Genomic DNA, 16,021 nt, shown 5'->3' with positions numbered 1-16,021 from the left:
GTGGAGAGTGTAGGAGCTGAAAATGCATGGACGGAGTGAACCAGAGGAGAAAATCTTTGCTGTGCACCACTCTTGAGTGATATATCCCTTCCACCAATTCCAGCACCTGAAAAGTCCATCACTTCCAAGAAGATTTTTGGGAAAGCACCAGTTGTCGGCAACAGGAGAGGAGGAGAGAAAAGAGAGCGAAAGAGAAGAAAAAGGGGGAGGAAAATTGTTCCTGCGTCACGTTGCTTTAATTTGTTCACCAGCTGCCAATGAAAATTATGACCTGTAGAAGGGTTTTTTTTTTTCTCTCTCTCTCTCTCTCTCTCTCCTTTGGCTCTGCATCTGCCCCGGCAAACCACACAGCTGGAGCCACACACTGAACAAGTGTAATATTTACAGTATAATGAATACGACAAAGAAGACTGATAGGACACATGGACCCAGCTCTCACATTGATTGTGACTCATAACAGGCTGGCTGGCTTTATGTGGATGTCCTGACCAGTGACCAGAGGAGAATGTGGGAGGTGTACATTTAATCACCTGTACATGCAGCTGATCAGACAGATTGATTGTTGAGTGTTTAATAGAGCCTGACAATTTCATTCAATCAATCATTTTAGGATAGTTTCAAATGAGAAAATGTCAAATATTATCATAAATCACATCCATATTAGAATCAATCTACATCACAGCAACAACATAGCCTCCATGATAAAGAGCTGTATCATTATTATCTTTTGCTTTTGAGATCCCATAATAGTCATTTAATACGCTCCATCCTCCTTACTAATCAAATGTTGTCCTCTCACCTCAGCTGTCCTACAGCTGCACAAACCTAAAAGCACATGTCTTGGTGAGAGAGAAACCAAACACAAACGTTTCCCAATGATGCTGTGTTTCAGGTGGCAAGGAGGGGCTGCGCGTCTACCTCCGAGGCAGGCGCACTTCCTGCGTCGTCCGCTGCAATATATAAACCCGCAAAGACCGGACTTCTCCTGAAGCCCTCACAAAGTTCGCAAAGCGCAAAAACTCCTCACTCGCAGCCAGGCAGCCCTCCCTCTCCCTCCAGTCCACTACCGAAGCTTTAGCGGTGATACAGCCTTGGCCAACGCAGGCACAAGGTACCGCTGCGCAAGAAAAAGGTAGGAGCAGATTGTGTGAGGGAATGTCACTGGTATTTCTGTTCCTGTGTTGTGAAGCACGAGATGTTTGAAGATTGGTTTCACTATGTCTGAACTTACTTCAAGTCCGTCTTGGTTTCTTTTTCAGGGTAATCCAGGACCCGGGGAATTCTGTCTGCAGTCTCCTGAAGCCAAAAAAAAAAAAAAAAAAAAAATGAAACTGCAGTTATTTGTCATAGATCTAATATTTCTGTGCATATCTTGCGGAGCAAGTGCATTGGCAACGAGTATTCCTTCTGTGTCCACGTCCCTGCCAGCCGCCAATTTCACCGGTCTTGGTGCAGCGCACAGCTATGGAACAGACACCACGACTATTTCTAAAAGCAGGAGGAAGCGTTACATTAGTCAGAATGACATGCTTGCCATTCTTGATTACCATAACAAAGTGAGAGGGAAAGTGTTTCCCCCAGCATCCAACATGGAATACATGGTAAGTGAAAGCTTTCATTCATTTTTATTGAAGTATGTTTTTCCAATCACTGCATGGTTTTACTGCAGCCATATATTGTATGTCCTCTGTTTGCATTGTCATGAACAACCACCATCAAGTAAAAGATAGATCAATGATTTTTCATGGAAACCGATTGAGAATACTCATCTGATTTGTAGTTCTATAAAAAACGAATCTATAAGAAAAGAAAGTGACAAATCTCTTTAAATGTTACTTGGCACCTTCAGCTGTTATGTAGATTGCACTGTGGTAGACCACCAAAGTAGCCTGGTCACTTCCAGAGGCAGAGGGGTCATGTATGGTACTAGTAGCCTGCTGGCATTGTAGTATGGAGAGAACAGTAATGATCAGTTGTAGACCCGATAGACATGATGGGAAATATTTTTATATAGAGTTGCAAATCCCAAAGCTGCTAAATCAGACTTTTAATTTCACATACAACATGTATTTTATCATTATTTTACATATGTAGCAGTATAATTCTCTTAAGCACTTAGCAATTTCAGCTGACAACATAATAACAACATTTATGTTTAAAATTGGCATCATTTCCACTCTCTGTTGATGTATTAACAGTAAAATACATTAGGGGGAGTCGCATCCCCTGATGAATGAACATCTGTAGAGTGAAGTCATCAGAGGACTGCATCGGGCTCCAGGCACAACCGTGTTTCTGTGCAGCTATTCAAGCCGCTTTCATCACAGAAAAGATATATTCGGTGAAAGAATTACAGTACATGGGACACTAGGCAGCTAACTTTCTTCCTCTTATATAACCGATCTGATGGATGACTTGTGCACGCTGCCATGGTAACACCTGTAACAGTGCTATGAACTCATAAAGCGCCGACTCTTATCTCGCATCTCGCTGCTGAAAAAGATCTAGTGTTGATCTTTTCTGTCAGTTATGTAATGTATGGCTGTCCGTGTTCATAGCATGTCTCTCTGTGTGTGTTTAGGTGTGGGATGACACTCTGGCTAAGACAGCCGAGGACTGGGCTCATGCCTGCCTGTGGGAGCATGGGCCACCTCACCTCCTCAGGTTCCTGGGTCAAAACCTCTCCGTCAGGACAGGACGGTGAGTGACCTTTGACTCCCCTCCCCCTCCCCGACATCTGCTGCTTCTCTCAGGGATGACTCTCTCTCAGCAGTCATGGTCGCTGCCTTGCAGCCCCCTTCTTCTTTCTCCTTAAAGTTTTTGCACTGTGACCCGGTGACTGCTTGAGGAATGCTCCTGTGACCCTTCAAATAAACAAAAGCTGTGTTTTCAGCCATGACCCATGAGGACAAAGACGCATCCTATCAGTAGGTCTCGACTTTTCCATTTGGAAACACAGAGCACCTTCATGTGTTCCTACACTTTTAGATCTTATTGAGGAACAACATGAGACTCAAGGGAGTACAGCTTATTCTGACTGGTCGTTGTGTCTCGCTGAGAGTTCTACAGTAAAGTTATTTCCTTAAAAAACCCCACTAGACCTACGTAGTGAAACCAAAAGGTTTTATTAAATCTAGGAGGGGCCGGAGCCAGCGCTGTCAGACAAACGTCAATCTCAACAAGAAAAATGGATAAAAATCTGCAAGTCAGCATTCTGCAGTACAGAGCATGCTGGGATAGCTTACAAAAAATAACTAAACATAGTGCTGGAGAATTTTCAAGTGTTAAAATTGCTGTCTGGCAACAAACTCTGACTCTCTGGAGCATCTTCAGAATTACCCTGTTGACATTTGAAAATGCAGCCATGTTTCTATCAGTCTCATGTGCTTGTGACGCTGCACACAGTTTACATTCTAATGCTGAACTACAGGCTGTTTTTTGTTACTGTGGTGAAACCCATCCATTCCAGCGCAGTCTACACTGTGACAAGATTTTGGAAAAGTTTTAGCATCCTCTCTTCACCTGATCTGCACGTCCAACAAACGACCTCGAAGAAATAAGAAAGGAAACTTCAATAATTCGATTGAGATCCATAAATAATATGAAAAAAATGATGGGAAGGAAACTGAAGTACCTAGAGGGAATGCACGCACATCTGGAAAAAAAAAAAAAAAAACTTCACGACCATTGGAAAAAACAGAGGAACAGAGGCCAGATACAAATTCAGGAGTTTCTATTTAATCACTGTTTTCATTTTGCTGTTGCCAAAATTGCTGATGTGAGTCAGTGTCTTCAAGGTTTTGTTCCATCAATCCTGAATACACCTGCACACAACCTAAACTGTCATCTCAGTACACAGAACAGTAGTATTTTGACCATGAGTCTAGTGGACAAGGTCAGTCTGAATTGGTGAGAATTATGTCGCTCACTATCAGTGATATATACAGCATCAGTTATTGATTATGTCTGTCTTTTGTTCACAGTTATCGATCAATTCTTCAGCTGGTGAAGCCATGGTACGATGAGGTCAAAGACTATTCTTTTCCATATCCCCGTGACTGCAACCCTCGATGCCCTCTCAGATGCTATGGGCCCATGTGTACCCATTATACACAGGTACGCAGACAGCAATCAGTATTAAATGTGATACTGTTAGCTGTTAGCTAATACTGTTGACTGACTGCTGATGTGTGTTTTGCAGATGGTGTGGGCAACGTCCAATAAAGTTGGCTGTGCGGTTCACACGTGCCACAATATGAATGTATGGGGTTCAGTGTGGAAGCGGGCAACATATTTAGTTTGCAACTATTCGCCTAAGTAAGTATACTTCAGTCGATCTGATATAATGTTGGTTACATGCGGTAAGGAGGCCCGTTAATTCTGGTGAACCTGTTCACCTGATGACGATAGGCCGACGACAAGCTTAATACCAACACAGTCCACTCTGTTCTGTGCCGAGTTGTGAAATGCCACCCATGTTGCTGAGAGATTCAGATAACCCCTGATACAAGCCTGTGAGCCGGTACTGCATTACCAAAGCTCTGGAGACCCACAAAGCAGAAGACAAATTCTCTCTCAAAAAAAAAAAAAATTCCAGGAATCAAAGCCCGTCTGTACTTGTGACTGACTTGTGACCTAGGCTCTTTAATCCCACTGGTTTAAGACATATGTAAGAGTAGCAGGCTCAGGACACTGATGACCTATTTTAGCTTGCTAATGGGAAATGTGGCCTCCCTTCTTTGAGAAACACAGTTGTGGGTTTGGACACAATAACATTTGTGACCTGCAGAGGTCACCGTTGTCATCATCTGCAGGTTTTTATACTCTTGACAAATCAATTCTTACTGCCAGGTCCATTGACTCTACGTGTATCTGTCTTTCAGGGGTAACTGGATCGGAGAAGCTCCCTACAAAGTAGGCGTGCCCTGCTCCGCCTGCCCCCCCAGCTACGGGGGCTCCTGCAGCAACAACATGTGCTTCCCTGCTCTCAAGACAAACTACCTGCACTGGTTCAAATAAATACAGGTCTCCTCCTGACATAAGCTGACAACCTACAGTACCACAGAGACATTATTTTAATCCCGTAAGGATTTGCACAACAGTCGTGGACCACACTATTTTGTATATATGGGCTTATTTAAAGACACAAACATACATTTGAAGGCAGCAGACAATTTAGTGTTGATGACTTGTAAATAAACTGTAAATTAATTTGTTACTATTTTAATTGATGAAATATAATTTATATGGAAAATGGGTCCTTAAACACAGTATATACCTTATGTGGTGCTGCATACAGTTTTGTTTCTACTATATTTGTTTACCATTGACAATGTGGTAATTAAGGACACAACACCATCATAGCTGCTCATACCTGCTCACTTTGGTGCTACGGGCATCACACCTTCATGTTGTGTGCTCTGCCTTCACAGGAATGTTGCGATGTAAAGATCAAAGCTTTTGACCTGAGAGGGAAAACCTACGCTGGCGGTTTCGGCTCAGTAGCCGCTGTCGACCCTGCAGTAGGTTACAAACTTCACACTCGTGTCTATTCGCGATTTCCATTTCTATCTTGCAACAAATTGGCAAAAGGTTTGTTGGAAAAAAAAAGTGCACTTACTGTAACCCAAAAGCATATCACGGCTGTATACAAAAAGGAATATACAACAATGACACAGGGAAGTCTTTTTTTTTTCTTTTTTTTTTACCTCCCTCTGTTGTCAAAAGTTTGTTTCTTCATTTAAACGGTGCATTTTAATCTGCACTGATTAGGTTGTGTTTCATTAAAGGCATCATCTTCATCTTTTGGGGCATTTCACAGGTTTCATTTATATTTCACATACCGTAAGTCTGACCCACATATCTGTTTTATAATCATATTTGGTATAGAGTATATTGGTATACTGTATACCAATGTATATAAATGTCTTGGAATATTGGACAAATGCAGTGTTTGTATGTTGTAATGATCTTTTCACTGATGTTGTAGCTATGGTTTTGGAGTTAGGCACTCAAGTGCACCTTAATTGTTTGTATATTTTCCAAAGTACCAGGAAATTATTATTTTTTGTACATGTAGATAATCATTACACCTTGACTATCCTTAAACTTCAAGTATTCTATAAGTTATTCATTTTTATATGGGAAAATATTTAATTGTTATCGACTTTTTTTTTATTGTTTTGTAAAAGGATTGTACATATATCTATACAATTTAAAGGTACTGAATATGGTTCATTTGCATGTCAACTTTTATAATGGTGAAGAAAATTTACCCTAATGTAAATCAAGTTGGTAGATTTATACGAACTAAGCACTAGCGCAATATTGGCAAGTAAACGCTTCAACCCTTCAACTTTGGCGAATGGCTCGGAATTCCCCAAATCGGGGACAGTTTCTCAGTACGATCCAACACTGAGAGGGACTTAAGCACATATCTGCAGTGTAATGAAAACATAGTCAAGAAGACATGAAAATGTTGATTTTGATTTAAAAAAAAGAAAAACTTTAGTGGGATATAATGCATTGCAAAACAGGAAATGAACATTTTCCGCACTGACTGTATTTAAATCAATGTCAACAACAAGCTATTTATGCAGTGAACTGTGTTTTTCTTGTTGTGCTTTGTATTTGTAATAAAACAAGAACACATACAAACAGACTTGTATATGTTTTTATTTATTTAAAAACTTGTCTAACAATAGTGTGGTGCTCATTCAGTGCCAGAGTTCACTGTTTGGAGTACAGGGGGCAGCAGAGATCAGGAATTAAAAACAACACTGACATATGACAGCACTAAGTTGACACGTGAGCATGAGAGCAAATGAAGAAAGGGGCAAATGTCTTTTGCTTTTAATTTAACAATGTTCCAGCTTTCCATTCAATTAAATTACAATGACTTTTTTTAGACGTGCAAAGGCTGAACCGTGCGTCCAAACAGGACTTGAGGCTGCAGGTAGGCGATACCTACCTGTGGGCCCTGTGTGGCGATGGGCTGCTCGGTGAGTGAGTCTTTCAAATCAAATCCGCAATGAAACGTAGTTAAATATGAAGATGATGCCGTTTGAGCCACTGCATCCATACATCAATTCACTTGATTCATGATATTCAGCGTTCGATACCACGACGACTGAATACTACCAGTGCGGTGCCCGTTCAAAATGTTGCCTGTCAGAAGCTTCTTTGTTTGGTACAACTCAACCCATGTTTGCCTCGGGCCAAAACAGTATCATTGTCCATTGTCTGTGCTGTGTTGTCTGAGATGTCCGAGCTCTTCCTTGTGTCTCATATTGATTTGAGGTTTTCATTTTCAATTAAACAATGCCATTGCAAAGTCCCGCATCCTGCATGTTTAAAAGCTGAGAGGGAGAAGAGAAAACATGTCAGGGCTACAACTGAATCCTAATAAGTGAAGGTTGACTTTGGCCCGTCCATCCATGTCTACACAAATGAACAGACAACTGATAGGGTTTCAGAGGACCCTCTTGTTTGACTTTGGCCAATGAAACCATTGACCTCACTGAGAGGGAGAGACAGGGAGCAGAGTGGAATGCTGGAAGCAGAAAGAAGGGAGAATGTGTCACTTCGAAAGCCCTGGATAAAGACGGACATTTTCCTGCAATACAGCTCTAACATTAAGTATAGATGACGATGGAGAAAGTACCAGAGGGTTAATAAGAAGTAGAGACAGACAGCGAGGTGGAACTTGGGGATGCAAAGCCATAAATGCTGGACCGATTCTGCAGTGTTGCAGCACATAGGTCTGGGCCAGACATCAACAGATTATGAAGCAAACAAATTAACAAACCAAGAAGATTATAACATGTTTTATTTGTTAGATAAACATCTGTGTTCAAGTGCAAACTGGGCTACAGAAAATATCTTTCCCCACTGAAATGCACTTTGGCAGGCTGGAGTTCAATGGCTCACATTTCATGCTAAACTTTGCATAGCGTGAGGGTTTCAAACCACTTCCTGCTCTTTATTAAGTAGCTTCATATATGCAGCCAGAACCTAACATGCCAGAGCAGTCCCTGGAACCAACAAGCAGAGAGTTTTCGAGGAACACATTAGTATGCATGGGAAAAATCCTTTTGTCTGAGCAATTGCCGGAATCAGAGCCAAACAGGTGATTGGTGGATGTTTAAAAGGCACATCAGCGGGATGAGAAGCAGGATGCAATGATGAGTTAGACAACCTGCTGTCGACATTTACCTGGCTTATCCATCAGTGGTAGAGGCAAAGCAAAGGTTAAAGATATGCATTTGGGTTAGGATGAAAGCAGCCTCTGATGGTTCGAGGATAAGGACAGAACACACCTGCAATTTGAGTGTAATTGCAAAGGAGTAACATTACACATTACACCATTAGCGATGCACACTCAATATTCTTGTGTTCAGCCGCCTTTGGACTGGTGTCATTTTTCAGCGTTTTTTTTCCATTGTAATGAATGAACATAATGTTCAATGTTTAAACATTCTGTCCATCTTTGGGACTTTTCAACTTATCTTAAACCTCTTATATACTTTGACCCAGAGAAGTGAAACCAGTCATCACTCTTTGGACATTAGTTTACATATTTTCATACCTGTCATAGTTGTTCTGTTATTGTAGGTTAGGTTTTATGCTCTTTTCAGAGCTTCTAAGACGTTAAAATTAGTGTGTGTTGTGCATAATGTTCAACTCTGGAGTGGATGACATTGTCACAGTCACTGTGGGATTTAGCTCTTCAGCTTCACAGAAGACTCAACTTTCTCAACAACTTAAACTTTAAACAGACAGTTTTCATCTTTCAAACTTTCAATTACCGTCACCCGTTAGCCTGTCTGCCATTTGACACCTGAACTTATCTTTATTACAATATGCAAGTTCTGTAACTCAAGCGAGCACTAGCATGAACTTTGCAAGCAAATCACTCAATGTGGAGCAGCTCTCCACATAAAGATATGTTTTGGGGCGGTGTGTCTACACTGACTTTCAGTTGTCCTCTGTGTCTGACAGAAAATGCTCTTATTATAATCAACCCAGCTGACTTGACAGGCAGTGTAATAGTTAAAGTTTTACTCATGTTACACACCTGTAAACATGTGATGAAGCTTATAATCCACTTTGTCCCAGGTTCTGTTTTGGGTTCAAAATCAACTGACACTTCAACTGCTTTCTCTTCCTTTTCAATCGACAGTTGTGTCATGTCCCGCCCTGATTTAGGTGATGTTTTCTGTTTCTTGTCATTTAAGGTTTTTTATTTTGATGTGTGTCTTAACCTCTCGTTCCAGATTTCCACTTCCTGCCATGATGTGTTTCCCTGCTCCTGTGATTGTCGACCCCGCCCCTAATGTGTCGCACCTGTGTCTCATTGTCTTCCCCTCCCAGCGTATTTAATCTGCGTGCTCCCTGTGTCCTGTGCAAGTTCGTCTTCATTTTTGGTATCAAACGTTGCAGCATCCTCTCCGTGTTCAACCTAGTGTGTTTTTGGCCAGTTTAGTTTTTGTGTGAGTCTGAGTGTGAGTTCAGATGTAGCCCATTGGATTTCTCTGCCTGTTCTAATTGATCACCCCTGTACCGAACTCGCCTGAATTAAAGTTCTGTCAAGTTTGACTGCTTTTAACTGCTTTCACCACTTACATGTCAACAGACATTTTGACAGACATTTATCTTTGAACACCAGAAAACTTGTTCAATTCATCTAACTCAAACAACTTCCACTGTTCATACACAGTTTACTACTCCTTTCACTGCGTATACTTCAACCTTCCACAACACTTCCACCTCAACTGACTTGAGTTCAACAACTACTGTGACGCGTGTGTGAACTGGTAATTAACTTCCTCTATCTTTTACTGTTGAAATAACATTTCAACTGTTTCAGTCTCTACAAGCAGTCAGCTGACATTTTGACGGCATTCACCTCTGTCCTCAACTGACTTTCACACAGACAGCCGCTTCAACCCTTTTCAGGTTTCAACAACCACAAACTTCAGGTCCTCTATTTCATACAACTTCCACTCATATTTATTTATTGAGGGGATCATCGCTTGACAAGAGCTCAGTTTACAAGACAAGAGGTTATACTGTAGGACCTCTGACTAGTGCTACTTCTTCAGGGCAGATTGGAGGCCACTTTAAGTGCTGTTTCAGCTTTTTATAATATTTGTATTTTGACTGCAACTTCAGCTTTCAAAGATTTCAAATGTTTTAACTGCAACATTTCTAGTTTACATGTTACATTTTCCCATTTTTCATAATTTTACTTGGTCTGACAGTAGTTTATGGTTTTATTTGAAGTCCTTACCCAATCCAGAGTACTTAAGAAGAATAAAAGCTCACTTGAAGACCAAGAGGAGCGGGAGAAACACGATCAGAAATATGGAGAGAAGAAACAGACAGATTTTCAGTTTCCAGTTGCTGCAGCAATAAATCCATTTTAACTGGTTCTTGCTATCAGCCTGCGCCAACACCTACTGAGGCCACGATGACGCATCTGTAAGCTCATCTGAAGGTGCACTGCTTTTCCTAATAACACATGTGAAATACTGGCCTGTCAGATAAACTGTTATTGCTAAAACAGTTTCGTCTCCATGAACTGTGAAGGCGGTGAAACATTCATTTGGAAAGGAGATGGAGGCTTTATAGGGACCACAGCAGGGTGATAGATTATTAACAGGGAGTGGTTGAGATTGGGGGAGTCTGTTTCAAAATGGGCAAGCAGCCTTCCAACTTCAATAATGGTGAGAAGTATGACAGAGAGTTTGAGTTTGAGTTAGTACAATACTGAAAGAAGGGGATAAATCTTTTGTGGAGGGAACTTGGTAATGGTTTAAAGGTTAGAGGTTTGTTGCTGTATGTTGTACAGCTACAGCTTTCCTCTCCTGTCCTTCCTTTATCATCTCTGTACTCTACAACCCCTCTGCCCTCTCTGACTTCAAGCACCAAGTGGTTGAAAACTTGGCTCCTCTGTGACTCGAGGAGGCTTCTTTCTAAATTCATTGTATTTTTTCTTTTTCTTCTGACTCTCTCGGAAACACAACAACCTTGTTTATTTTGCTCCCCTCTGAGCTCTACCATCGGAAATGCAGCCTGTGCCCGATCCAAACCTCACGGTGTCCTCAAATCTTTTCCAAAATCCACCACTGACACAGCAACATGAGGACATCAGAATGGAGCTGGAGTTAAAGCTCAACTGAGAAAAAAAACTATTTGGACACCATCTTTATTGACCTTATTGTTCAAGCATTAAGAGATTGGCTGAAAATAAATATTGAAGGACACATGCGGAGGAAGAAATGTAGATGAATGTCCATTACTGTACGCAACTCGAGGTCACCTCTGTTACTTGTTCTGGAGCAAACTGAGGCCACAGTCAGACTTCCCATTAGTCTCACAACTTTGAGGACTTCATATCCATGTTGGTGTCAAAGTTAAGATTGAGACTTAATTTTTGACATCTGAAACAGCAGTTGACAAAACAACTTCAACTCAAGGTCCTTTTTGGACTGTATCACGTGGTACCACATGGATGCGAACTTGCTCAATTGCCGATGAAGGTGATACAGTTGAAGGCCATGGCGCAGTTGAGTTGAGATCTTTTGTCAGCTGATGTTTCCAAGGTCAAGACCGAACTGTCAAGCTCGACGAATATAAGATTTGTCTGAAAGGGGACACATGTACATCCCATATTCATATGTGTATTAGCAGGACATTAAATTGAAGACACTTGTAGGGAATCGACAGGCATATGTGTTACCTGCACTATAATCACCCTCTGAAACATTTTCAAGGCCGCCACAGGTATTTGGAATATAACTAAATCTGGGGGAAACTGATTGTATTCGTATTTGACTTGTCGTGTATAGGTCAGGTGGGAGTCTCTTGACATATGTGTTTCCCAGAGACTGATGTCAGCTACTTGAAGCATGTTTTGGGATCTCCTAAAATGTTGACATGTACATGTTACAACCCCTTTGCTACCATAAATCTCTCAGGGTAGCAGAGTTAACTGCAGGGCACGTTTTGCAGTCTTTCTTCTTTTGAGTTGGAGTTGCCCTTACTTCAAACAAGGAGTAAAAAATAAAGCGTTTCAGGTAAACAAATCATTTGTGGTGTCTCAGGTGCCTATTTTGGTCCTTCATGCTGTTTATTTAGGGCCGTGTCGCCATAACATGTGGGGGAAGGTTTCATTCTTCCCAAGTTTTCATGGTTGACTTGTACATGTACTCCCTATGCTAGCAACACTCAGGCAAGTGCTGATATTTCAAGCAATCAGCCAGAATGAAACAAGACACCGTTTCACTTGAAGCTCAGTGGCTTATGTTATGGTCACTTTTCTCGTCTAGTGACTTTTCCCTGGCAAAGTAAGCTCCTCACATGGTCTAGTCAAATATAAATAAAGCATATCTGGCATACCTCAGTGCAGATATTCCATTTTATGTCAAAGGACAGAAGCTGGTGTTATGTCATGTAACTGTATAGTCTATATTCACCTCATATGTGACATTAAAAGTAATCACATGTTCTCAACCCAATATGTCAGACCCTGGCACTGTTAAACTCCACCCCTGTGGCTATAAGAATAGCTCTGCAGTATGTCCAACCCTGAGCCAGACTAGACTTGAGCCTTCTGGTTCAGTCTAAGAACACAAACTGGTGCAAAGGTGGCCCGTGTTCTGTGTTTGCCCTCCATATCCTACTGCAGTCTTTGTCTTGGACGGCGCCACATTAGCCTCCTCACGGGGCCTAGCAGGGACTTCAGACGAGCGACATCCTGCAGCAGCAAGACGTGGGCCAAAATCAATGTCCTCTCAGAAGCACAGTGCTGGGAAAAATGCTGCATAATCAGATGGGCTTCCCTCCTTTGCTCTCAGCTCTCTTTTATACCTGTTGTCAACAAGCTCACTGAGGCTTTGATGCTGATACTGGCTTAAAGTGCACTGACCTCTTTGCTCTCATGATGTATCGTAGCATTATATAATTCCTCCAAATAGGACATTCTGTTCAAACACAAGAAATTCACAAAAAAAAAAAAACCCAAAAAACAAGCGTTCTTTTATTACCTCAGCTCATAAAAACAACTGTAGGTCAAAGAGACAGTGTTTTGACATCCAAATGTGGCGAACCAGCCTACATTTCAAATCCAACAAAATGCATGATTATTGCATTCTATCTAGAAGATGATATTAGTTGACATAAGACCAGACTGTAATTTGGCGTGATTGTGAAATTTCTTGGTTTCTGCTGGTTTGCACCACAAGCAGCAGTCCATAGAAAACTTCAACACAAAGGAGAAAACACACAATTTGCCATAAAACAAGGGGAGGTTGGGGTACCCACAATTCCCCCAGCTCCCAGTGCCTCCACATGGTCAGTTTACCAAAACTTAGGCCCTTTTGTTTGCTCAAGATCGGACTGAAATATACTGAGGGAATCAATAAAGTGCCTCAGACTTGCAAAATTTTTTGCCCACATTTCCCTTTGCGGTTGAAAAGTGGGGGAGCTGAAACATTTTAGTTCGTCATCACGAGCTAATTTTTGCTTTTTAAAAAAAAAAAATTTCAACTTAATTCCACATAGAGATGCACCTATGTCTGAAAGCCATATCATGCTGTTTGTATGCTGAAGGACACTGACACCTGGTGGTTATGTGAAGAGCTTGCTGTTTCCCTGCATTTTCTTATACCATGTCCACGCATTTCCTGACAAAATTCCTTGAAAGCCTTATGTTACAATAATATCTATCAAAGGTAAAGTCACCATTGCTCAGGAGTAAAAACACAAGAGGAATTCAACTGACTGCTGTGTGTCACATGAGGACATTGTTGTACTCAATGTGATCATGTTATTAAAACATCAAATGTATACCTTGTTTAAGACGTTTCCACTGCTGCAATGGGAAATCACTGCTATTTCGTACATAGCAGTCCTATGTTTCACTTGGAACCAGCCATTGAAAAACTCATTACAACTCTAAATGCCTGCAGCAGCACCTGTGAATCAAATTACAGTGCAAGATTGTGTTCTCTGCTCACACGTGCATTGACATCTATGTACCACCAGGGGGTAGAGGCAGACAAACTAAGCCCAGACTGACCTGAAGTGAATATCTGAAGCCGCCTCCTGCTGAACACTGCTGATAATGTCACAAAAAGCAATGATGTAGAACGTCTGCCAAATGACCTTGATGCTCTTTACTCCCGTTCTCACCCCGACACCGTTCCAACGCTCTGACCTCAATTCAGCTCAACCAGAACCATTAGGGAGCAATGTGCCAGATAACGTGGGCCAACAAAAAGTGTTCTTCGAGAGTGTTTGTGCGGTTTGCTGTGACGTCCAGAGGCTGCTGTTGTGTGGATGCGGGGGTCTGGCACAGCTCATGCATTCTGCTAGGTTCATGGGGTTTCTCGCAAGACTATGCGCTGAATGGAGGTAAAGCATAGAACATGTGGATGAGCAGTGAATGTGTGGGTGAGATAGTAAGATGAGAAGGGGGCAACAGAGAGAGAGGGAGAGAGAGAGAGAGAGAGAGAGAGGAAGACAAGCAGAGGAATGGAAAGTTAATGTTTGTGTGACAGAGACACAAATAGGGAAAGTGTGTGTGTGTGTGTGTGTGTGTGTGTGTGTGTGTGTGTAGACAGAAACATACAGAGAGTGGGTCAAGTAACAGAAAAGAAAAATATGAATTACGACGACGGACAGAAAACAACAGATGCAATAAAAAAAGAAGGGATGATAGAGAGAAATCTCATGAAAGGCTGCTAATACCAGAAGCCCAAGCATGAAATCATTTATATTGCTCTTCTGCAGGCACAAATAGTGTATATTTACTGGCAGGCATTGTAATAAACATTAATCAGAGAAGGTCTGGTCTGTTACAGATGGCCTGACCTAAATTACCACACTGTAAATCATAGAAATCCCTGAGCAGTTGGTAAATATTTCTTTTATCCACACAATTTCATTTTCCTATTCACGGTCAGAGACATGCTTTTACAGTCAGTCTTTGTGTATTTCAGCTGTAACCTTAATATAATATAAGTCATTTCATATCCAAAGGCCATAAAACTTATTTTGAGTGTTTAAAATAATTACATGTTTTATGTATTGACTCATTTATTTATGTTATGAAGGCATGTGTACCAACACACACACACACACTCAGTGCTCACTCCTGTCAAACACACAGACATGCACCCTGTCGCTCCTTTGCTGCCTCAACTCTCACTCTCTTACTGTCACACACACACACACACACACACACACACACACACACACACACACACACATCTAAATGTAGAGCAGCATTAATTCTGTAGCAGATGAATGAGTGTTTTCGGCGGCGCTTCCCTCCTGGGAGCTGGGAGCAAAGCGAGAGCGTTGCTATTTCAGCTGCGGTGGAAGAGAAGGGGGGAAGCCTGCCGGGTCTGACCGCAGGGAGAGGGCCGCTGCTGGGGCTGTGGCCGAGGCCCCTGCTACTGACCCAGGGAGCAGACAGTAAACCCTGGGTTTATGGAAGTTCAGAATGCGGTGGGTCCCTCATGTGAGAGCCCTTGTATCACATTTGCAGAAGTAGGTTAGACAGCAGAGGTGCCAAAAAAAAGAGAGGATTTTATACATGTCTGTAATGTCCAGCACATACTGCACTAGTGCATCTTCAAGGGGCAGTGGTGGAATGTAACTAAGTACATTTACTCAGGTATTGTACTTTTGAGGTACTCATATTTCCATTTAATGCTACTTTATAACATTTCTGGCAGATTTGAAGAACTTCTGTTCTTTCCCTTCTTTAATTTCTCAAATTGTATAATTTAAATAACTATTTAAGGCCCAAAGAGATAAACTCATCCATTATTTTGCAAAAAAAGCAAAGATTAGACAGAAGCCTGCAGTGTGAATACAAATTTGTGGCATAAAATTTATCTTTTTACTTCTGTCTGTTCCACTTTAATCATCTCACATCCTCTTCTGATTTATCTTGCCACCGTTTGGAGGGGGCCCGACCCTACACTTGAAAACCACTGGCTTAAACTAA

At 41.6% G+C, this 16,021-nt stretch overlaps 1 protein-coding gene across 1 annotated transcript; it reads left to right on the top strand.

Moving 5' to 3' along the window:
- Nucleotides 1–581: 581 nt before the first annotated feature.
- On the top strand, nt 582–6,661 carry pi15a (peptidase inhibitor 15a). Its single transcript, XM_056363729.1, has 6 exons — nt 582–1,132; nt 1,260–1,601; nt 2,582–2,700; nt 3,984–4,116; nt 4,202–4,317; nt 4,884–6,661. Exons 2-6 carry the CDS (start codon nt 1,326–1,328, stop codon nt 5,017–5,019), a joined length of 780 nt encoding a protein of 259 aa, XP_056219704.1. The 5' UTR covers nt 582–1,132; nt 1,260–1,325; the 3' UTR covers nt 5,020–6,661.
- The last annotated feature ends 9,360 nt before the right edge of the window (nt 6,662–16,021 follow it).

This window comes from Seriola aureovittata, chromosome 20 (genome assembly GCF_021018895.1).
Source record: "Seriola aureovittata isolate HTS-2021-v1 ecotype China chromosome 20, ASM2101889v1, whole genome shotgun sequence".
Taxonomy (NCBI): Eukaryota; Metazoa; Chordata; class Actinopteri; order Carangiformes; family Carangidae; genus Seriola; species Seriola aureovittata.
The sequence above is the reverse complement of the archived record's forward strand: the minus strand, read 5'-3'. Positions and strand labels throughout refer to the sequence as shown.

Coding starts and splice junctions, on each gene's coding strand:
- pi15a (XM_056363729.1), top strand. CDS start 1,326: ATGAAACTGCAGTTATTTGTCATAGATCTAATATTTCTGTGCATATCT. Junction 1,602..2,581: donor CATCCAACATGGAATACATG/GTAAGTGAAAGC, acceptor GTGTGTGTTTAG/GTGTGGGATGACACTCTGGC. Junction 4,318..4,883: donor GTTTGCAACTATTCGCCTAA/GTAAGTATACTT, acceptor TCTGTCTTTCAG/GGGTAACTGGATCGGAGAAG.